This window comes from Rhinolophus sinicus, chromosome 15 (genome assembly GCF_057876585.1).
Source record: "Rhinolophus sinicus isolate RSI-liver-muscle chromosome 15, RSI-T2T, whole genome shotgun sequence".
Classification (NCBI taxonomy): Eukaryota; Metazoa; Chordata; class Mammalia; order Chiroptera; family Rhinolophidae; genus Rhinolophus; species Rhinolophus sinicus.
In genome coordinates, this window is record NC_142515.1 from 86,493,778 (window position 1) to 86,518,211 (window position 24,434).

Here is a 24,434-nt window from a genome sequence, read left to right on the forward strand (position 1 = left end):
ATCCAGAAGGCAATCTAAAGCCATTTTCAACTCAGAATCCTGTCAGCCCATGAATTCCTCCTGGACACCCCCTGGAGTTAGCTGAGCCATCCTCTAAGCCCCCACCACTCCTCCAGGGGTTCGTAGGGAGGAAAGCAGAGTGATCACAAGACCCCTGAACAGTTCAACGGGGCTTTGAGAGGTTGGAACTTAGCAGGCTCTTGCCTTGGGCACCCACAGTGGTCAGGAGCATGCCCCTCCAGAAAGACCCCAGCTGAAACTCTTAATTTTCACAATGCTCGACATATACTGTTCACACACTACAAAACCTCAGCATCCTCTGTGACAATTTCAGCACTCAGAAGCCAAAAGTTTGGCTAATTCTGAGCCCCCTTAAAAGAGAATCCACCCACCACTGCGTTCCTCCAATAACCAAACCCAGGACCACCTGGGACTCAGCCCTGTTGAGTATAGAACAGTCAAAACTATACACAAAATGGATGGGGGCTCACCGCTGAGCCCCAGGGACCCATGCAGCCCTGGTCATTTTTACACTGAGGGCAGCCAGTTGGAACCATGCCGAGAAGTGCCACATTCAGCCATGGCACAGTGGCCAGTCAGCCTGGGGAGCAGGGTGCATCCCCCCACTTGGAATCTGGGTCATGCTTAGATAACTGCTAGAAAGCCCGACTAATTACCCATCCTTGCCTGCCTACATCTCAACAGATGTTAAGCCCTCCTTAAGGTTTATTTCAAGCAGGGACGGATTTAAAGAAACACAAGGGGATCTGCATTTTGGTAGCAACTGAATAGAGGAAAATGTGGTCTTCACCTTCCTCTGGATCTTTGATTTAGGAAAAAAAAAAAGGCATTTACCTGCCTGAGATGTCCACACGGGTGCTGATTCTCCTGGTGTCCCCCACCTGGCTTCCTAGGGTGGGAGAAGCTGAATCCAACCCAAGGCCTGACGCAGCCCCCTAGGACGGACCCAGCACCTCATTTTCTCCTGCCCTATCTTATTGAAAGAGCCCGTCCTGGGTCTTCCAGGTCAGGGCCCCAGATGGGGCCTTTAGGATGTTTTCTACCCCCCAAAAGATGATGGGAGGAAATGGGACCTACAGACATGGGGAGAATAAGTGCCCTCCAACCCTTCCGGACCAGCTGCCCTGGGCCAGTGCTGGTCCGTCGGTGTGAAGGCCACATGTTCCCCCCCTCACTCCTGGTCATGGGAACCCTGAAGAGTGGGAGAGTGCAGCTTCCACCTAACAGGCAGGCCAGGTGGAAAGGCCAGCGAGCTGGGACTGGGCTCTGGCTCTGGAGTAACCGTGGATTCCCGTGCGGGGTGGCTAAGGAAACCCAGCCAAGGCCCCCGTGGTTCCCCTGCCCTGGCCAGTGCACCCAGGCCCCGGCTGGGTCCCAGCTCATTCCGGAGAACTCTGGCCCCTCGGGAACTGGCTCCAAAGGCCCCACCGTGGCCCCTGCACGACCCAGGGCCCAGCCCTCATTCTGTAATCAGTCCTTAGGAGGAATCCACTCCCCCGGCCCCCCACACCCCCACCCCAAGCCTCCACGGTAGCTCAACCCAGCTCGGGGTGGAGAGATTCTGCACACTCCTCCCCAGTGGCCCCTCTCCCAGCCCCTGGAAGACCCCCCCACCTCCCATCAACCCCCGGGTCTCCCTCCCAGCCTGGAAGAGGGGAAGCGGAGGGAGGAGGGGAAGGCGCAGCTGCTGGGTTTCGGGCAAAGGATATGGCCATTCGGTGATCTTTTTGGCGTATTTTCTCACCACGTTGTCCTCGCTGAAGAGGAACAGAGACCGGTTGACCGTGAGGCAGTTCTGTCGGACGGGGATGGGGTTGTAGAGGGCCATGGTCCGCGCTCTCTGCGCCATTGACTGCTTGTACATCCTTTGCGCCCCGGGCTGCCCGCCCTGCCGGCTGCCCCCGGCTCCTCGCCCGCCTCCGGCGCCCACGACCACCCCGGCGGCTGCCCCGGAGCCTCCTCCCCCGTAGCGGGCAGGCATCTCGTCTCCGAAGCGGGCCATTCTGCAAAGAGCAAAGGGCTCCGGGTTACGCTGCGGCGAAGGATGCGGAAGACGCCGCCGCTGCCGATGCCGCTGCTGATGCTGCCGGGGCTGCGAAGACGGCGGCCGGAGCTGCGACTGCGGAGACGCTCCCCGGCCCAGCCCATCGGGCGGCGGCGGCGCGGCGCCTCGGGTCGGGGGCTCACCAGGCGGCTGGCCGGCCCCAGCCGGGGATAGCAGCTCGGGACATCTTCCTGGCTGACCCCGGAGAAGGAGGGGCGGGAGGAGGGGGCGGGGGCGGGGCGCGGGGGCCGGGCGGGGGGAGGGGAGAGGGAAGCGAGGCAAAAAATAACCGAGGAAGGAATCCAGGCAATCCCCAGGCCACCCACTCTGGAAAAAAAGAAAAGAAAAAAAAATCGGCACTAAAAAACAAAAAAAAAACAACAACAAAAAACGCACACCCCCTTTAAGATGCGAACGGTTTGCAAAGGACGCCCCCCGGGACGCAGTGGAAGCTTCAAATTCCTCCGAGGTCTGGGTCAGGCTGGCATCTTGCAAAAGGAGTGAGCTCGGCCCATTTTTTTTTAATTAGAAAAAAATAAAAACCAGGTCTTTGCTGGGGGGGAGGGCAGCCCACCAAATTAAAAATCGCCCTTTTTGTTTTGCTTGAGTTCCTAGACGTTAAAAATACTAAAAGATCCGTAGCCCAAAAATAAAATTAAAGAATATTAACAGGGAAGGAGAGAAGGGGAGGGAAGGGACACGCTCCGGGGGGCTCTTAAGGAGTCTTGAGGCCGCAGGGTCCCAGTGATTTTTTTTTTCTTCCTGAATCACCAGCGGCTGCCTCTTCTGCTGAGTGTGTGTGTGTGTGTGTGTGCCCAGCGCTTCGCTCAACCGTGCCTCATCTTGGGGTTAAATTGCAGCAATGAAATCCTGAAAATTCCCAACAGGGAAAAAAAAAAGAGAGAGAGAGAGAGAGAGAGAGGTGTGCGCCGTCGCTTAGCCACTCAATAGCTGCTCCCGGATGCTGCAATGCCTGGCGTTCCCTCCTCCCCCTCTCCTAAAGCCTCCTCCTCCTTCTCTCGGTTTTGCTAAAATAAGACTGGTGTGGAGGGGTAGGGGAGAGGAAGGAAGGGGGGGAATGGGCGCAAAGGTCTGAACCACTGGGCAGCCACGCTCCAAAGAAGAGCGATTGATGAGTGAGTTGAACGCGGAAAAGACCCACCCAGAGTGTCGACACATGATGGCCCGCGACCAATCGTGGAGATGCGAGGCGACCTGGCTCCGCGGAGTTTGTGTTGGGGGCTGGGGAGAGGGGAGATCCGGACGGTCGGGAAGCTCAGGGGGAAGTTGGGACGACGGATTCCTCCTCCCCAGGGAGGAAACCTTGTTTTACCACTGGTTCCACTTCAGTTGCAGACAACCGGACGCTCCCGGCAACTTGCCAGTAGAAAGAGGGAGGAAGGAAACAACTTTAAAGATAGAAAAAGAAGGGGTTTGGTGTCTAGAGGTGCAATTAGTCCATCTCTACACAAATGTGGTCTGTTTAGCAAAAGACAATTTTTGAAAACTGGGAAAATGGTTTGGGGGTACTTATATCAAAGTTTCAAATCATAGAGCTGGAAAGCTGGAAAAGATTTACCCCATCTTTGAAAAGACCCCAGAGGTGGCAGGTGTTAACTGCCAGGTGCAGATATCTAACTAGGTCGTAGTTGGCTGGATAGGTCCTCTGGGTGATGCCCTTTGCATGGTGTTCACTTAATTCCAAAGCCATTGCAGTTTATTTCCCATTCCTTTTTATACTGTAAAATTGAACAATCAGAAAAATGCCTAAAGCATAAATGCACAGTTTAAGAAACTGCTGTGAAATGAACACTCATAAAACTACCACTCAAATTCAAAGCTAGAAATGGAATATTTCCAGCTCTTCAGAAATACACATCTCTCTTCCCCCAGCAATAATTGCTATCCTGACTCTATGGTATTAATAATCTTGCCCTTCTTCATACTTTTACTACCTTATTGTATATTCCTAAACAATACAGTTCTAGTTTGCATCTTTTGCAGTTTTATAGAAATTGAATCATATAGTATGTATTCTGTGAGGTCTGGCTTCTTTGGCTCAACATTATGTCTTTAAGAGTCATCTGTGGTCACATGTAGCTGTAACTGATTCACTTTCACTGCTGTATCGTATTCCAGTGAAAGTGTGCCACAATTTGTTGATCCATTCTCCTGTTGGTGGACATTTGGGTTGTTTCCAGTTGGGACTCTTAAACACCCCTGCCTCCTGGTGCCTGGAAGCATGCATCTGTGTAAGAATAGCCCGAGGCATGGAATTTCAGGGTATGTGTCTCTTCAGGTTTGTAAGATGTCACTGAACTGTCTTCTAAAGAGAAAGTACCAAGAAACCACTGAATTTTCACAAAGCTATGTATAGACTGTAAGGCAGGGGTGGGGGAGAGGGGAAGAAGAAGAGGATGAAGAAGGCAAATAGTTTTTCAAAACTTAGCTGGTTGAAACATAGTTAAAGCCCTCCCTCATCAGTATTTGGGTTCATTTGGAACATTCTAGAAAAGAAGATATGTCTTTATATAAATTCCCCATCCTGGGCCTGTGGGTAAGCCTTTACAGGTTGCCTACAGCAATTTCAAGATTTTCTAACTTGTCAAGATATGAACAAAATGATGAAACCAAGAGCAATCAGAGTTGCAAGGAGATGGGGTACATAGAAATCTTCACAATTAGACTTTGTACTTGACGTTGTTTCATATCTTAAAGGCACATGACTATGAAACAAAAAGTAATCCCATGTGACTGGATGCAAACAGCCAGTCGTATAAAAAAGCTATACTGTGCAAGGTGAACTTACGTATAACTTGTTTTGATGGGCTTTCCTAAGACCATTGAGTTTCACAGCCTGAAGTTTACCTGCAGAGATGTCTAAAAGACCCCAGAGCTTTTCAGGAAAGCGTGACCACCAAGGTAAAGCTTCTACTGAGTTTTCAGAGAAGCCCCACTTTACAGATGAAAACACAGGCTGAAAGAGGTTTAAAAACTTGACCAGGTCACTGACATGGATGTGAAACTACCTCAGACTCTCATACTCTGTTGGGGGGAGTGTCATTTGGTATAACTGCTTTGGAAAACTGGCCATTTCTGCCAGCACTGAATATTTCAATACCCTGTGACCCAGCATTGTCACACCGAGGTACAGACCAAGGAGGAATGAGGACATATGTATGTTCACTGAAACACATGCCCTAGAATGTGTGAAAGTAGCATATTTATACTAGCTAAAAATTAGGAACTTCCCAAATGGCTATCAGTTGCAGAATAGAGCAATACACTGCGTAACAGTCACACGTGGAGCCCTCTGCAGCAATGAGAATGGATGGTCTGCAGCTACACACAAGTGCACAGGTGAATCTCACAAACATGATTTTGAACCAAATTTTTTATACCATTCTTGTTATAAAAAATTCAAAATGGGAAGAACGAATCATCCATGAGGCTAGAGGAGTGACTGGCACCAGGGGTCCTTCTGGAAGCTTCTCAATCTGAGTGATAATTACACAGGTGTGTTCACTTTGTAAATTTTGTGCATTTTGTGCATTTTCATTGAGCTGTACACCTATGAGCTGTGCAGTTTTCTGTGTGGGTTGTACTTCAACAGAAAATGTTTGTAATACTTCTGAATGTAGACCTCTGGTAGCACCACTGGTCATGGTGATCTGTGACAATTTTTTGTGTGGACTTCTTGCACCATGAAATCTCTACATCAAACTCTGGCCTCCGTTTTACCTCTGGGTGATGCACTTTGCATGGTGACAGCCCTCCAGGATGCCCTAAGCCATGCCTAGACAGCAGACGAGCTGGCTGCATATCAGAACCACTTGTAAAGTGTTGGAAAACTTCTGAGTTTTGCGCCCTCCCTCCCCCGATTCTCATTGAGCAAGTCCATAGGACACAGCCAGGTTCAGTAATCACTCCTCTGGAAGGGACAGACTTACAGCCCTATCTTTGCATTCTCCAGGGTTATCAGTGGTGGCGGCGTTGGCATTTTTGATGGAACAGTTCTTGCTGTTCGGGGCTTCCCTGTGCACTGTAGGGTGTTTAGCACCCTTGGCATGTGCCCACTAAATGTCAATAGCACAGCCAGTCTTGTGACAAGCAAAGGTACCCACACACCAAATACTGCCACCCATCAAAATGGCAGAAGACTTGTCGATACTTTCCATTCACCCAATAGCATTTCCAAACCTTGCCTACGAAGTTTGACATGTTGGGGTTCCCCTCTCCTTCCTCAGAATCTTCCATCCCCCCCAATTACTCAATCCCCCTTTTCCAGAAAAAACTCAACTCATTCACCTAAAGTGTGGCAGGGCTTCATTCATTATCCTTGTAGATTCACTTTGCAGAGCAAAAAAATTTATCTGGCCAAAGGAATGAATCTCTAATGTTGAAATCTTATTATCACCTAGCAATGGGGATAGATGAGCAAGAAATCTTCGTATGTAGGCTCCTCAAATGACTGCAGTTGGTAGTTCCTTGCCCCACCCCTCCCCCATTCATCCAAATTACTAATGTTGACCAGGTGAAAAAATTTAGAATCTCGTTAGCATCACAGACAGAAGCAGTTTAACAGCAGGGCTACAGAAATCAGTCTCAGCCATTGGTTCTAATCTTTAATACATCTGCCAGCTGGAGGTTTAATTTATCAATCAGCAGCAGCATTACCATCCTGGCTTTGAGAGTGTTATTCAATTGAACAGGGCTAGCATCTCTGAAATAAGTGCCCCAAATAAATAACTGCAGATCACTTTCATTGGCTGCTAAAACAATTACCAGCTAATCCAGTCATGTTGAGTTGCAAGGATGGATCAGCCAAAGACATTTGGTCTCTGCTTTCTGGTCTGGATACCCGTCAGGAACGAGTACCAAGATCTTTGGGAGTTGGAGGGTATGAACGACAAAAACCAATTTTGATAATCCAGACATTTGCATATAGGCAAGATGAAATGTGGCTGTCACTCCCGGCATACCAGCGTATAGCGATACGTGCCCTGTAACGTTCTAAAAACAAACAAAACAAAGCCTACTTTTGGATGCAGAGTTGAGTTCAAATCCTAGCCCTAGCACTTCCTAACTGTGTGCTTTTGGGAAAGTGCTTAGCCTCTCCAAACCTTAGCTTCTTCGTGTAAAATGAAGACATGACTCCTTACCCCACAGGTTGCTGTAAAGATTAATTAAGACCAAGCAGATAAGCACTTAGCACAATGACTGGCACATAATAAGAGGTCAAACAACCATGCTAAAGAGATTTTTTTTTGGGGGGCTTCAATAACAGAGATTTATTTTGTCAACATTTGGAAGGCTAGAAGTCCCAAATCAAGGTGCCAGCAGGGCTGGTTCCTTGTGAGGCCACTCTCCTTGGCTTCAGATGGCCGTCTCTTCTCCCTCCCTATGTCTCTTCACATCATCTTCCCTCCATGTGTGTCTCTGCCTGAATTTTCCCTTTTTTATAAAAACACCAGTCATGTTGGATGACGGCTCACTTTAACTTGTTCGTCTCTGTAAAGACCCTGTCTCCAAATGAGGTTACATTCTGAAGTACTGGGGGTTGGGACATTAATATAAGAATTTTGAGGGGACCCACTTCAACCTATAACAGAAGGCACGCACTGATGGTCAGGTCTCCGAGAGGCCAAGCTTGACCTGGTCCAATGCACTTGTAATAGATACATACGATGTTAGAAAGGCAATAGATTGGGGTACGGGGGTTATCACTTCATGAGGGGTGAAATGGATAACTAGTGCATTGTTTTGTACACCTGAAACTAATTTTTAAAAGAAGTAATTCCAATGGAAAATTCGTTCTCAACAACCACTGGGTTGGATCTGAGCTGTCAGACACTTAAAAACAAAGATGTGAGATCTTTCTAGAACCCAGCCTCCTTGGCTCATGCATGCAAATCATAACCACCCACTAAATGTGTTTGCTTCCCTCCACCTGACCCTCAAGCAAACTTTATTTGCTCAGGTAGGTGCTCAGCATACTTGCCAAGTGTTCCAGCAAAATCAAGACTTTTCTCCAACATTCCAAAGATGTGTTTTTTCACTTTTTATAGGAAATGTAACTAATGGAATCTCAACGAATCAGACAGTGTGGTGTTATGGTGAGTGCACTGGACCAGGAGATTTTTTTTAAATTACCATAGTCTGGAGAGCTATTCCATATTCATAGGAAGACTCAATATTGTCAAGATGCTAGTTCCTCCCAACTTGATCTATAGATTCTGCAATCCCAATCAGAATCCCAGCAAGTTATTTTGTGGATAGCAACAAACCGACTCTAAAATTTAATAGAGAGGCAAAAGACCCAGAATCACCAACACAATATTGAAGGAGAAAAACAAAGTTGGAGGCCAGACACTATGAACATCAAGACTTACTATAAAGCTATAGTAACAAAGACAGTGTGATATTGGTGAAAGAATGGACAAATAGATAAACAGAGCAGAATAGAGAGCCCAGAAATGAACCTACATAAATATAGTCGACTCATCTTTGACAAAGGAAATAACAACAGAGCAAAGATAGTCTTTTCAACAAATAGTTCGGGCACAACTGGACATACACATGCAAAAATAAATAAATAAATTTAGACACAAATATCACACCCTTCACAAAAATTAACTCAAAGTGGATCACAGACTAAATATAAACTGTAAAACCTTGAAACTCCTAAGAGATAACATAGGAGAAAATCTGGGTGACCTAGGATTTGGTGATGACTTGTTAGATATAACGCAAAAGGCCCAACTCATGGAAGACATAATTGATAAGCCGGACTTCATTAAAATTAAAATTCTCTGCTCTGCAAAAAATATTGTCAAGAGAATAAAAAGAGAATCACAGACTAGGAGAAAATATTTGCAAAAAATACATTTGATAAAGGACTGTTATCCAAAACATAAAAAGAACTCCAAAACTCAACAAGAAAGCACACACGTCTAATTTAAAAATGGGCCAAAGACCTTAATAGACACCTTGCCTCAGAAGAGACACAGATGGTAAACAAGCATCTGAAAAAGTTCTCCATATGATATGTTGTCAAGGAAATGCAAATTAAAACAACAATGAGATACCACCACATACCTATGAGAGTGGCCAAAATCCAGAACGTCGACAACACCAAATGCTAGCAGGGCTGTGGAGCAACAGGAACTCTCATTCATTGCTGGTGGGAACGTGACATGGTGCAGCCATTTTGAAAGATGGTTTAGCAGTTTCTTACAAAACTAAACTTACTCTTACCATACGATCCAGCAATGGTGCTACTTGGTATTTACCCAAAGCAGTTGAAAACATATATCCATACAAAAACCTGAACATGGATGTTTATAGCAGCTTTATTCATAATTGCCAAAATTTGGAACTAATCAAGATGTTCTACAGTAGGTGAAGTGTGGTCCATGGATAAAGTGGGGTACATTCAGACAATGGAATATTATTCAGCACTGAAAAGAAATAAGCCATCAAGCCATGAAAAGACATAGAGGAACCCTAAATGCTTATTACTCAGTGAAAGAAGCCCATATGAAAAGGTACGTACTGTATCATTCCAATTCTATGACGTTCTGGAAACAGCAAAACTATGGAGGTGGTTGCCAGGGGCAGGCGAAGAGATGAATAGGGTAGGATTTGCAGGGCAGTGAAACCACTTTGTATGAGACTATCATGATGGAGGCATGTCATTCACACTTGTCCAAACCCACAGAATCTACAACACCAAGAGTGAAGCCTACAGTAAACTATAGACTTTGAGTGATGATGTGTCCCTGTAGCTTCATCAATTCTAACAAATGCACCACACAGGTGAGGGATGTTGATAGTGGGGGTGGCTGTGCTACGTGGGGGCAGAGGGGACATGGGAAATCGCTGTACCTTCTGCTCAATTTGGCAATAAAGCTAAAATGGGTCTAAAAAGTAAAGTCTATTTTTTTTTAAAACTCACATAGTCAACCTTCCAGACATGGGCTCCAAGTCTGTGAATATCATTCACCAAGACTGACACTATTGGCTTATTTTTAACTTTTTAAATAAACCTTTTATTTTGGAATCATTTTAGACTTACAGAAAGCTTGAAAAGATAGTCCAAGAGAATTACCATATGCTCTTCACCCAGCTTCCCCTAATGTTAACGTCTTATGTAACCTGGATACGTTAGCTAAAACTAAGAAACCAGTACTGGCACAATGCTATTAACTAAACCCTATACTTCATTCAAATTTCACCAGTTTTTCCATTAATATCCTTTTCTGTTTCAAGATCCCAACCAGGATGCCACATTCTTATTGGGTCATCTTGTCTCCTGAGTCTCTTCTGGTCTGTGACGGATTCTTTCCTTGTTTCTCACAACCTTGATAATTTTCAGGAGTACTGGTTGGCTATTTTGTAGAATGTCCATCACTTTGGGTCTGTCTGTTGTTTTCTCCTGATTAGACTGGGATAATGGATTTGAGGGAAGAAGACCACAGTGGTGAAATGCCCTCCTCGCTACACTGTATCCGGGAGCCATGACGTCTACATGACCTGTCACTGTGACGTTGACCTTGATCACTTGCATACGTGGTGTCTCCCAGGTGTCTCCTCTGTCAAGTTACTATTTTTCCCCTTCTCTACTCTACTCTTTGGAAGTGAGTCACGAAGCCCAGCCCACACTTAGTGGGAGAGAGGACAAGATTAAGCTCCATCTTCTGGAGGAAAGAATATTTAAATTTATTCTTTAGAATTCTTTTGTAAGGAAGATTTGTCTCTTCTCCCTTATTCATTCATTCATTCATTCGCTCAATCAATATTTTATTGCTATCAGTATAACTCACATATTTATTGTATTCTTCGGATTACCAGCTTTGGCTATAGGGTTGGTTCCTATGTCCCTTTGGTAGGCCTCATATATTTTTTAAGTTTCTTTACTTTATGGCACTCCTAGAGGCTCCAGTATCATTCTTAACTACCCTATCCTAGAATTCGCCATTTCTCCAAGGAGCCCTGGTTCCTTTCACTGGAGAATGATTAGGGCTGGGTGCCATAACGCATTTTCAGTTTTTATTTTGGTAAAAGTTATAGATGCAGGCAATTTGGCAGCCAGCATAAAAACATGCAATAACTATCAGGGGACGCTGAAAGTCATGGGTGACACTTTGAGGAGTAACAAATGTACATTGAATCCAAGTCACTTCCCACAGAAGATTGTTCATATTAATGGTAAAAAATAGTAAATATAATGGAGTGCCCTGGCAGATACTGTGTTTCCCTGAAAATAAGACCTAGCTGGACCATCAGCTCTAATGCATCTTTTGGAGTAAAAATTAATATAAGGCCCGGTCTTATTTTACTATAAGACTGGGTATAATATAATATAATATAATATAATATAATATAATATAATATAATATAATAAGACTGGGTCTTATTTTACTATAATATAAGACCGGGTCTTTAACATAATATAGTATAATATAATATAACACCGGGTCTCATATTAATTTTTGCTCCAAAAGACGCATTAGAGCTGATGGTCCGGCTAGGTCTTATTTTCAGGGACACAGGGTAAGCAAGTGATCAAAGTTAACCACACCACTAATGAATGGGGAAGTTGACATCACGTGCCTCTTAGTGTGATGTACCAAGACGGATGCAAACACGACTTCTGGGGACCTCCTGTCAAAAAGGCATTATTTGAATAAGTTGAATCATATCATGTTTAAATTGAAGGACATTCTAAAAAACAACTTGCCTATATCCTTTGAAAGTGTTCATGTAAAGAAGCTCAAATAAAGACTGAGTAATTTCTCAAGATTAAAGGAGATGTGATGACCAAATCCAACAAGTAGGCCAGGATCTTCTTTTGCTATAAAGATGTGATTGGGACAATTGCTGACACTGGATTTGGGACTTCTGGCCTCCAGAATGATAACAATAAATTTGTTATTTTAAGCTACCTAGTTGGCAGTAATTTTCTTTTTACGGCTGTCCCAGGAAATGAGTACAGGAGCTATCAGAATACACATAGTAATGAATACCTTCAGAGCAGATGAAATTATCCCGGACAATGGCCCAAGAGAGAGTTGAGGCCTTAGGATGGATCCCTGAGAGATATCAGCATTTAAGAGCAGAGCAGAGAAAGAGAGAAGCCCTCAGTGAAGACTGAGAAGGCACCAGAAAGGAGGAGAGAGGAAAGCCTAGTGGGTGATGCCACAAAAAGTCCCTGGGTGGGGTAATCCAGTATTAAATGCTGGCAAACGCAAAGCAAGGTAAGGACTGAAAAATGCCACCCTAGTCCTGCCATAAGTGTGATAATAGCACTACGGTCATGATTTTTAAAATGAGTGTTTAGCTTTTTTGTGTATGGTAAAATACACATAACATGACACTTACCATTTTAACCATTTTTAATTGTTCAGTGGCATTAAATACAGCCATCGCCACCATCCATCTCCAGAACTTTTTCCCCCTTGCCAAACTGGATCTGTGTCCCCATTAAACACTAACTCCCCATACGCCCCCCCCCCTCAGCCCCTGGCACCCACCATTCTAGTTTCTGTCTCTGTGAATCTGACTCCTCTAGGAACCTCATATCATTGGAATCACACAGTATTTGTCCCTTTGTGTCTGGCTTATTTCACTCAGCATAATGTCCTCAAGGTTCATCCACGTTGTAGCAGGTGTCAGAATTTCCTTCCTTTTTAAGGCTGAATAATATTTCATGGATCACTCCTATTTATCTGTTCATCTGTCAGTGGACACTTGGGTTGCTCCCCCTTTTGGCCACCATGAGCAATGCTGTCGTGAATATGAGTGTGCAAATATCTTTTCAAGTCCCTGCTTTCAATTTTTTGGGCTACACACCCAGAACTGGTAATGCTGGGTCATATGGTCAGTTTATGTTTAATTTTTAAAAATCATTATTTTTTCAGTTACAGTTGACATTCAATATTATTTTATATTACTCCCAGGTGTAGAGTATAGTGGTTAGACATTTGTATAATTCATGTAGTGATCCCCCCTGACTAGTCTAGTACTCACCTGGCATTGTACATAGATGTTGCAATATGATTGACTATACGCTCTATGCTGTAATTTACATCCCCGTGACTATTTTGTAACTGCCAATTCATACTTCTTAATCCCTTCACCTTTTTCACCCAGTTCTCCGACCCCACCTCCCCTCTGGCAACTGTCAGTTTGTTCTCTATATCTGAGTCTGTTTCTGTTTTGTTTGTTCATTTATTTGTTCTTTAGATTCCACACATAGTGAGATCATATGGTATTTGTCTTTCTTAGTCTGACTTATTTCACTAAGCATAATACTCTCTGGGTCCATCCAACCGTAGCAAATGGTAAGATTTTATTCTTTTTTATGGTTGAGTAATATTCTATTGTATATACATACCGTGCTTCCCCGAAAATCAGACCTAGCCAGACAATCAGCTCTAATGCATCTTTTGGAGCAAAAATTAATATAAGACCTGGTCTTATTTTACTATAAGACCCGGTATAGTATAATATAATATAATATAATATAATATAATATAATATAATATAATTATAATACTGGGTCTTATATTAATTTTTGCTCCAAAAGACGCATTAGAGCTGATTGTCCAGCTAGGTCTTATTTTCGGAGAAACACGGTATGTACCACATCTTCTTTCTCCAATTGTATATCGATGGCTGCTTGGGTTGCTTCCATATCTTAGCTACTGTAAATAGTGCTACAGTGAACAGAGGGGGGCAGATATCTTTTCAAATGGGCAGAGGACCTGAATAGACATTTCTCCAAAGAGAACCTACAGATGGTCAATAGTCATATGAAGAGGTGCTCGATGTCACTCATCATCAGAGAAATGCAAATTAAAACCACAATGAGCTATCATCTGACACCTGTCAGAATGGCTATCATCAATAAATCAATAAACAAGTGTTTGTGAGGATTCAGAGAAAAAGCACCCTCATGCACCTTTGGTGGGATTGCAAATTGGTGCAGCCACTATAGAAAATGGTTTGGAGGTTCCTCAAAAAATTAAAACTAGAACTACCTTATGACCCAGCAATTCCACTTCTGGGTATTTATGTTTAATTTTTTGAGGAATCACCATACCATTTTCCACAGCAGCTGCTGCTGCAGAGTACTTAGCTCTCAGAAGTACATAGTAAAATATTTACAGATGAAATCTGTACAGATGATGTCTGAGATGTGTTTCAACATAACCCAGGATTATAGCAAAGCAAATGAAAGGTTTGCTTTAATTTGCAAAGTAAGGTTATGTTAAAGGTTGGGATACAGGAACACAAGAGTCATGAGTTGATAATTATTAAAGATGGGTGATAGGAACATGGAGGGCTACCATTCAATTTTCTCTTCTTCTGTATATATTTGAGCATTTCCAAAAGACAAAAATTTTCTTTGCATGTAAAATACTTGAAGTATTCTTGAATCATATTGCTACAAGAACCTCACACTTAATTATGAAAACAAAAGTGCTCAGGTTTACTATGTTCTCAGGCAATTACAAATTCCATTCAGCATCTAACCGCTCTGTTAAGTCAGGAGCTTGATTAAATGCTTACTTATATAGTTATGTATATCCTGAGAAGTTAGCAAGGGAAATTTAATCAAATGAACTACATCTGCTTATAGAAACTCTTGTCTTGGCCTTTCTTGAGTAAGAACTCAGCCAGGTCCCCTCAACTTACAAAATAACAAGTTTTACCTTGAAGTAAAGCCACAGACAACAGAATCAAATGTGTCATTTCACCCGGAATGAGTGAGTAAAATGATCAGCTTCATTTCTTCATTTATTTGACAAATGTCTATTGAGCATCTATTATATACCAGGCTTTACCCCAGACACTGGAGATTGACACAGCCATGGACAGAACAAATAAGAAACTCATGTTTGGGGCAGGAAACCAGAAAAAAATGAATGAAGTTGGGTAGATTTATCATATGTCAGGTAGAGATTGTTTTTATAAGAAAAATGGGGCAGGTAGGGGGTGAGATAGAAGAGGAGAGGGAATTATTTTGGAAAGACCTCTCTGAGATGACATTGAAGCAGAGGCCTAAGGAGAAAAATGAACAGAGATGCAAATATCAGGGGGAGGAGTGTTGCAAGCAGGGAAAACATGGACGGCACAGACCTGTGTGGACGGTACCTGGTGTATCTAAAGCACAGTGAGGAGGCTCCTGTGGTTGGAGTGGAGAGAGTGAGAAGAGATGAGGAAAGGGAGGTGATGGCGATGACAGGGCTGTCATCCCAGGTTGGCCTTTCATTGTTTTAAAATGTGGGTTTTCTTATTATTCAGGCAGTTAAGGCCACCAGATGAGGAAACAACCACCACTGAAAAGATAGCTTGTTCTACTCACAGATCCTAAGAGGAAGGGACACGCCATGCCACACAGGGCCACACAGGAAGAAAGCACTAGGGTTGGTCAGGAAGCAGAGGGACTGAGGTGGGGAATGTGCACAGAAACCTTTGAAATGGTTTCCTCAAGAAGAAACAAGGGAGGCAGAGTGTGCAGGCTTAGGATTGGCTAGTTTGAATAATTTCAGGGCTCTGGGGCATAGGGGTTGTCCCTGGTTGTCTGATACTTGGCTCTGGGGTGATCAGGGCTGGTGGACTGTGGCCCTGAGTGTGACAGCCTGATATAGAAGGTCGTAGGAGTGTGGGCTCTGGATTGGTTGGTTGGTGTTTGAATTGCATGCTCACTGCTGACTCACTCTCTCAAGGGATTGGCTAACCCTTAGAGGGGCAGTCCCTCCAGGGGCAGCCAGATGTCAAAGCATCCAAAACACACAGTGAAAATCTTTATCTTATGAAACTCACCTGAAAGACTTTCCTCTTGTAAAGTTACATCATGGCCCTTAAAATGTTTGGCATTCTGGGGCCCCACGGTTCTGCCTATCCTGCTCATGGTTCCATCATCAGCAACCAACAGAGGCAGAATAGAGACCAATGCCTCAAAAAGAGACAAAGGGAACTTGCAGAGCAGTGTGGAACGTTGACAATCTTCATGAGAGAAAGAGACAGAATGCGCAAAAATATCAAAACGCTCACTCACATTTTTAAGAAGAAACAAAACATAAACAAGAGACCAATACAAGTGATTTTCCAACAGGGAGAGAGAAGGCATGGGGCTGGGGACAGAGATGGGGGGAAATCTGACCCCGACATGTTTAGACTCAGATCAGCCTTATTTCCCCAGGAAACGTGGACTTACTCCTTTTATTTTCTTCTGTTTCGCCCAATGACTAACAAAGAGAGCAGGAAACACACACACAACAGAGAATGTGGTAAGAGTTAAGCTTGGTGACAACATAAATAGGAACACACACATGTTTGCGAGGTTACACGTAAATATATGCATACATCTGCGATGTCCTTCCGTAGATGTTCTGCCTTTTCTGTCACTGAGATGACAACAGCTAAATAACACCACGTCCCATACGGTGCCCCGACTGTCACAAAGTGAACGCACTTAATGTTTAGGAAGGCTTGTGATGAAAAAGAAAACCTTTCAAATTTATGAGAAGGTAGGTGTTTCACGCGTGTGGCCATCACTGTACAGCCTTGATGTGATGACTTCACAGGTCTGACTTCCCACTGCCAGCCCCCAGGGGGCTTTTTCTGGCCATCAGAGTGTCCACCCAGTGGGCTGGGATGCTAGCAACTGAGTGTTCCTGGGAGCGTCCTTGATTGATGGATAAGTACCCAGCTCCCTTGGTCGTAGGGTGTGGTCGCTCTGAGGAATGGGCTCTCTGCTGCCTCCCAGAGGTCCCCACTAGTACTAAGTCCCAGTTGCTCACAATAGGAACTTGCTTAATGGCACACCCATTACTGGTTCTTCCCTTCCCTGCTCTTCGGCCACTGTGTCCTGGTACCTCTCCTTAAAGCAGATGAATCCTTGCTTCCAGATCTGCTTCTGAGGGTGGGGGTGGGGGCAAACTAAGACAATGGAGTTGGACAGATTCTGTTAGTTCTTTCAAAATCTTTAGACAGGAGAAATATCTTTCCTTCCTTTTTTCCTTCCTTCCTTCCTTCCTTCCTTCCTTCCTTCCTTCCTTCCTCCCTCCCTCCCTCCCTCCCTCCCTCCCTCCCTCCCTCTCCTCCTCCTGCCCCTTCTCTCTTCTCCTCTCCTCTCTCTCTCCCTCTTTCTTCTTTCCTTCCTTCCTTCTTCAAAAAATTGTTTACGGGGCTTGTAGGATAAAAGTTGAGTATAAATCAGGTACCCCCACCACACAATAGATGTATAGCCCAGCTTCATTGTGTAAGAGAAAAATCCCAGAACTAAGTGTCAAAAGATTGGGACTTGCACTCTCCAAATGTAGCCACAAGCCTCATGTGGCCACCGAGCACTCAAAATATGACTGGTCTGAATCAAGACATAAGTATAAAAATACATGCCAGATTTTGAAGTCTTAGCATGAGAAAACCAAATGTGAAATATCTCATTCATAATTTTTACATTCACTATAGGTGGAAATAACAACCATTGGGGTGATTTCCTCACTTAAGAAAAACACAGCCACAATGAGAGAGAGTAATAATATCACTCCTCCGCACAAATAGCCAAGCTATGTTCTACTACATGAGCTTGACCCATCATTTAATCATTTAAGCCTCAGTTTCCTAATCTGCAAAATGGGGATGAGGGAAGTACACACCCGCTGGGATCATGAAAGGGATAAATGCCACCCTGTAAATAACAGGCCACGCACAGGGTAGTAAAGAATAGCTGTTAGCTGCAGTGGTAATAATATTTACTGCATGAGGTGAAATTGCATCTCATGTCCAAAGGAGGCATTTGATTTCCAGAAACAAGGAGGGTAAAAGCAGGAAGGACCCACCAGAGACACAGACAAATAAAGGTAACAGGAAGGAAACCCCAACAACACTCATTGGAAGGGACTAAAAGTTCCATCCAAGAATTACATGCAGAGAGAACATGAATGAATTTATGTTCAAGCCGTTTGAATGCATGTCGTCCCACAAAAAGACCATAATGGGCTGACTTGACAGAACGTTAAACTTCTCTCTTCTGTGTTCTTTTATTTCCTCCTCTGGCATCACCCATATCTTTAGTTGTAGAAAATGCTTTCATCCCATGCCGACAAAAATCACTTTACTCGTATACCTAAGACGCTCGCTTAAGAAACTGTCTCAAAGGATTGAGTTCCAAAATTGAGAAAGAGAGAGAAAAATTCCCTGTGGTGACCAGAGGAAAGGGAAAGAGATTTAATTCACCTCAAAGATGTGTTAAAAGGCAGAATGACATGTGGTTGAGCTGTGTGTCCTTGGGCCAGTTGCTCAACCTCTCTGGGTCAACGTGTTCATTTGTAAAACAGGGAGATTCCAGTGTTCACTTAATTGATGGTTGGTTGCAAGAATTACATGAGATAATCCACATAGCTGATGTGGTGCTGATCAGCTGGGTGCTGATGTCACTAACTTTCTCTGCCTCCAACTTGGAGTCATTTTTCATTACCAAAGAGATTCTCCTCCTCCCAAATAAGTCAAACTTTTCTTTAAACTTCTTATAATTTGTTTTTACATATTTTTTAAAAGTAAAGTAATTTTCATGTTAAAAGAAATTTAAGCCACTATCCCATGACTACTGCAATGCAAACACCATGTTTTGTTGTATTTCTGTCTAATTTTCCCCCCAGGTTTTTATTTTACATACAGAGGTAATTCTAGTATAAAGATATTTTATATTCAAGAGATCCAAGATAGTGGAGTAGATAAACACTGTGACTGCTTCCTTCCATGAACACACTAAAATTACAACTAAATTATAGAACAACCGACCTGGAGCACCCTCTAACATCTAGCTGAACAGAAGTTTTATAACTAAGGATATAAAGGAGAAGTCACATTGAGACGAGTAGGGGAGGTGGAGAGGCAGAGACACGGAATCGGCAGGCTCCACATCTGCGTGTAGTGATTGAGAATTAGGAGGAATATCTCAGCCATGGAGGTTCCCCCCCAAAGGAGTGAGGGATCCCAGCCTCACACCAGGCTCCACCACCTGGAGTACTGGTGCCGGGAAGAGAAGCCCCCTTAATATATGACTGAAAAACAGTGGGGATTCAGACTCACCAGGACAGAAGTCTGCAGAAAATCCAGACGTCCTCTTAAGGGGACCGCTCAAGACCCACTCACTCGAGGCACTCCCCCTGGGCTCTGGAGTACAGCCAGTGACTCAAATGGTGGCAGAGACATACAGGGGGCAGACTGAGGTGTGTGGCTTCGCAGTGAGGGCTGGAATACAGTTGCCATTTTCCCCATAAGGAAGCCTTCTCCTCTGCAGCCCTCAGTCAGGTGCCATCTTTCCTGTGTTGAGCCCTCCCCCTACGCTGACGGCCAAATCTGAATCTGATTGGCCTGGTGAGCTCTGCTCGCTCCACCCTGCTGACTCACTGGGACTCTGCCCCACCCAATTCCCCCAGTGCTGGAGGCACTATCTCCATGAACAGCCAGCCCTGCCCTCGTTGCACTCTTTCTTGGAAAACTATCAGAGTCCACGGGCCCCAGGCAGGTGGCGAGTAGTCTCGGTGTGCTCTGAGACTTTTGCTGAATAGCTCCAGGCTCTCAGCACTGGCACCAAACCAGAATCTTCATTAACCTGGTGACCACAACTCTTCCCCGTCTAGTGACTTCCTGAGACCCAGCCTCACCTAACTTTTATACCGCATGAGGTTTTATCAGTGGCTGAAACTTAAGGGAGCCAGCAGGTGGCAGCAGGCCTCAGGGTGTCCCAGCTTTTTGCAGAGCTAGCCCAGGCCTGGTAAAGGTGGCAGACCAGTTCACAGACCAGTTCCAATATTTCCTCAGTTCACAGCATGGCCTCTCCCATGCACCTCCAGGTTTAGCACAGGTAATGAACAACTGTGGATCGCTTTGTAGCTCCTACAAGGTACTCCCCAGCCAGTCACAGGCAGTGGGTGACCTGGGCCTGCATGAGAGCCCCTCCCAAGATGCCCCAGAACCAACATACTTTGCAGTTGGCTTCAGACCACAGCAGAGCACCACCCAATTAGCCTCACAAGTGGCACACCCAAAGGGTGGTCCCAACAGGCACCCCTGTAGTGAATCCCACTCAGTGGGGTAAGCACCCCCCACAGCAGCCTTTAAGCTGTGGAACAATGTGAATCATTTGCAACGTGAACATTGGAAATCTTTGCAAAAGACAGCAGGATTTCATGAAATCAATAAAAGTGATGTGGGAGAACCACTTGCAACACAAAAGACAGCACTGACAAGTGAGGAACTTGTAAAGTTAGGCTGGTTAACAATTGAAAAGCAGAAAACCAGTGATGACAGTGAAAACTGCTTCAGAAGAGAATGCACTGATGAGCAAATGATTTTAAAGGTCCTCTGGGGGAACTGATGAAGACCTTAAATGTATTCGCAGAAAAGACCCCCTCTGATTACACCACAAAAGCCAAAGATGAAATGGAAGACACTCCATTGTTCTACCCTACAATTTCAACAGGAAATGATGCACCCACAAAATATCAATTTTCAACTCATTCTGTCTTAATTCAAAGAATGGAGAGGTTTCCTCTATGACTTTCTCACTTAAGATCATATTGTAACCATCATTTTAATAACTACATTTACTTCTTACTTATTCCCCTTTTATGAACTTTTAATAATATTTCCAACTAGATGCTTTTAAAAGTAATAGGGCAAATAAGCCATGTTGTGTCCTGGTGTTTTAAACATAAAGATACTGACCCACATGTGGAATGATTGGGTCAGATGTGGAATTGCTGCATTTGTCAGATCCTGGATACACACTTCCAAGTGTCTTTCCAAAAGGACTGTGCAATTGGGCTCTGTCCTCCGAAACATTTGAACAGCTGTTTCTGCTCCTCATATATTACATGTATTTATTGAGCACCTACTGTGCGCTAGGAGCTGTTCGAGGCACCTAAGACATGGCCCAGAACAACACAACTTCAAATCCCTGCCCCCACAGAGCTGACATTCTAACTGTGAGAAATAGACAGTAAACCAATAATTATTTAATATGGCAGTCATGGTGTAGAAACATGAAGTAGGGCATGGGAGTAAAATTGGGGCAGGGGGGGTTATAGAGAAGATGGTCAGGGAAGCCTCCTTGGTAAGGTAACATTCAAGCAGAAACTTGAAGGAAGGAAGGAAGGGTGCCGTCAAAAATCTGTGGGAAGAGCATCCCTGGCTGAGGGAACGGTGAATGCAAAGCCCCTGAGGTGGGCGCATGCTTGGTATGTACAAATAAGTAGGTGAGGGTAAGTCATGCAGGGCCTTGTAGCTTACCGCGAGGACTTTGGATGTTTTCCAGACTGAAGCGGGTGGGAGTCATGAGGGGTTCTGAGCAGAGGGGAGACACGACCTGACTCAAGTGTTGTCAGGCTTCCCCCAGCCTCAAGGACAGAAGGAAAGGAAAGCAGAAGCTGGGAGTCTAAGGACGAGGCAACTGCACTGGTCCAGGTGGGAAATGATGGGGGCTGTGACCACGTGGGTGCCAGGGAGAGTTATTTCTGCCTATACTTTGTAGGCAAAGCAGACAGGTGTTGCTTATGGATGGACCTAAGGGATGAGCAAAGGAGAGAGTCAAGGGCGCCTCGGGGATTTTGACGTGAGCAGCCTAAGGACAGAGCCGCCCTCAGCAGAGATGGAAAAGACGGAGGGAGGGGTCATGTTGGGAAGGATGACAATCCACACTTACCACGTCCCCATTGAATTACAAAATCACCCCACAGCAGCATTCATAAAGAATGAAAATGTAAACATCTATTAATAATTATTTGCAAATGCTGCATATTAGGTAGTTCAGATAAACCCCGCTCTCTGGGAACTTTGCCAAAAAAATCCCAAACTAAGCTTCTACAGCTATCAAAGCCGATAAAACGCCATCAGGGAGGATATGGAGAAAAGCAAGTCTGTCTCATGTAAGAATCTACTTAATCTAACCTTATCATTTCTTCATCTAACTGCTATAATACCACGGATCTTCTGAACATGAAAATAGATGTAATGGAGCTGAAGAAGGATTGGAGGGGAGAAAAACACAGGAATCGCAGGAATGGGATATTTGGCAATTTAAGGACAGACTAGATGAGAGCACCTCAGTGTAGAAGGAGAAAATTGAACTTAATTACCACCCCCCACTGGTGGCCCCATTCCTTTTCTCTCTGTGCTCCCGCCCTACCCTATGCCAGCACTGGATCGCAGTGACCTTTATTTTAGTAATTGTTCCACTGTGTTCCAGCTTATTTATCTATTCCTAGCAAACAATCATTAAGCTCCTACTGCGTTCCAGGCGCTATAGTAGACACCTGAGATAGAGTGTTTCAGAGACAGCCAGTTGCCCACCCATTATTCACTCAGGCCTTCTTCTCCAGCAATAAAACAGAACTACATTTCCTAGGCTCCTCTGCGGGGAGGTATGGTCATGTGCATAATGCTGATCAATAAAACGAAAGGGCACTGGTCTCAACCGACCTTTGTCCTTTGACCTTCCACATCCGTGAAATGCAGACTGATGTCTGGCGCTGCAGCAACCATTTTGAGACTGACTATGAGGCAGACACCAAGAGGACCTTGGCTGTGACATCCTTGGGCCACTGCAGCATTTTATTTATATACAGCTAAATAAAATTCTTGGCTGACACATACATTCAGAATAAGCTGTCTTTTTACCTGACTGTTTCTCTGCACAAGACTCCTTGAGTGCAAAAACCAGCTTTATTTAGCTTTATAAGCCCTCAAGACATGTTGGATAAATTAACGAATGAATGAGGTAGCTCTATTTTTACAATTAAAAAACAATGGGCCAGATTCTGAATGACAAAACGTCATCTGGAACCCCTTCCCACCAAGGTTTCCACAATGAACACCTAAAGCCTTGGAAAACCTCATCTGTGAAATAGGAATAATAACAGTATCTACCCATGGGCTTTTAGTGAAAATTGAATCAGTCACCACAACCAAAAGATTTAGAATGGGATCTGGCCTATCATAAGTTAAATGTTGCCACGACAACTATTATTTTCTGATAGCCCTTGGGAAAGTAGATCTGACCTCCCACAGCCCTGCCCCACTATTGTTCTATATTGCTACACCTTGTTAATTTCCTTCACAGCACTTTTCACAACTCTTTGTTGATTTCTTTTATGAGCATCTCCTCCTGAGAGGGTGTTTCTTCATTTGCCTACCCCACCCGAGACAGAGGCACCATTCTCTGCTCTTCTCTGCTCTGAGCATCCCCCAGTTCTCAGGCCCTCTGGGTCCCGGTTGCTTTCAGCCATGGGGACGCATCAACAGGAACTCAGAGGCAAGGAGGAGAAAGAGGATTGGGTACTTCTTCGCCCACTTTTTCTCTGCTTTGGGGACACATCCCTGGCCAGTGGCCGGGTCCCGCCCCAATGACACCTCTAGCTAGGCAGCTCCTACTCTACAGGTCCAGCTCTCACTGGCTCTAACAATGCGATTTCTTCAATTCAAGGGTGATAATGGCTCCCCACTATTGTTCCTGGGTACTCCCATCCTTTTTGGGTTCCCTTGAACTATCAGTGGGACCGCAGAGGGGTGAATTTCATTTCCTCTGGACCCTGAGCGACAACCCCCACCACGAGAGCACAAAACACGCGGTTGCTTTACTCACCGGTACCCTGGACCCAGCACACAGCTGGACATCGAGAAGTTACTTAACAAATATTTGTGGAATAACTAGGCTCTCTTACCATCAAACAAATCAAAATCAAAATAATAAGGTGATTACATTTTTTGTCTATTAAATTTAAAATATTTTTAAATGATAATACTCAATGTTGATCAGTGTGCATTGAAGTGGGTAGACTCAAGCATTGCTAATAAATTGGTACAACCTTTTGGAAAAGCCATTTGGCCATTTGGCTATATGTATCATAAACCATTAAAATGGATCTTATTTTTGATCCAGTAATATTACTCCTGGAAATCTATACAAAAGAAATAGTCCAAATGAAGGGAAAAGTACATAAAGACTTTATTGCAGCATTTTATTTTTGTAATGTCAAAATATGCCCAGCAATACGGGAATTAAGTAAGTTCTAAGGAAAAGAACCTTATATAGCTATTAAAATAAGAGTATAAAAATTTGTTGCTGTCCCTATTATGGATGATTTGTCCCCTCTGTCTTCTGTTTTAACAAAGAATTATTTTCCAATAAATAATAAAAGTGATGCTATCAGGAAAAATAAATTAAATTCCATTATGTCAAAAACCTTTCTATTACTCTGATTTCTTTTTTCTCATCCTCAGATTCCCTTTGCACCCCATAGGCTGGTAACCCACAGCACAGAGGTTTCTTCTCTAAGCATAACGCGATCTA

The 24,434-nt window shown here is 44.2% G+C and overlaps 1 protein-coding gene across 11 annotated transcripts in view; it reads right to left on the reverse strand.

Moving 5' to 3' along the window:
- CACNA1A (calcium voltage-gated channel subunit alpha1 A) overlaps positions 1-24,434 on the reverse strand; it is a 286,233-nt gene that overhangs the window by 207,797 nt on the left and 54,002 nt on the right. For 10 of the 11 annotated variants that reach the window (XR_012498085.2, XM_088792422.1, XM_074338067.2 and 7 more), the window contains exon 3: positions 1,731-2,024. Coding sequence is in view for 10 of the 11 variants with exons in the window: in XM_088792422.1 (XP_088648548.1) it covers positions 1,731-2,024 (294 nt within the window). In the remaining variant the exon portion in view is untranslated. Of the gene's footprint in view, positions 1-1,730; positions 2,025-2,461; positions 3,152-24,434 lie in introns of those variants that run through there. The other variant, XM_088792423.1, reaches the window with a different exon arrangement.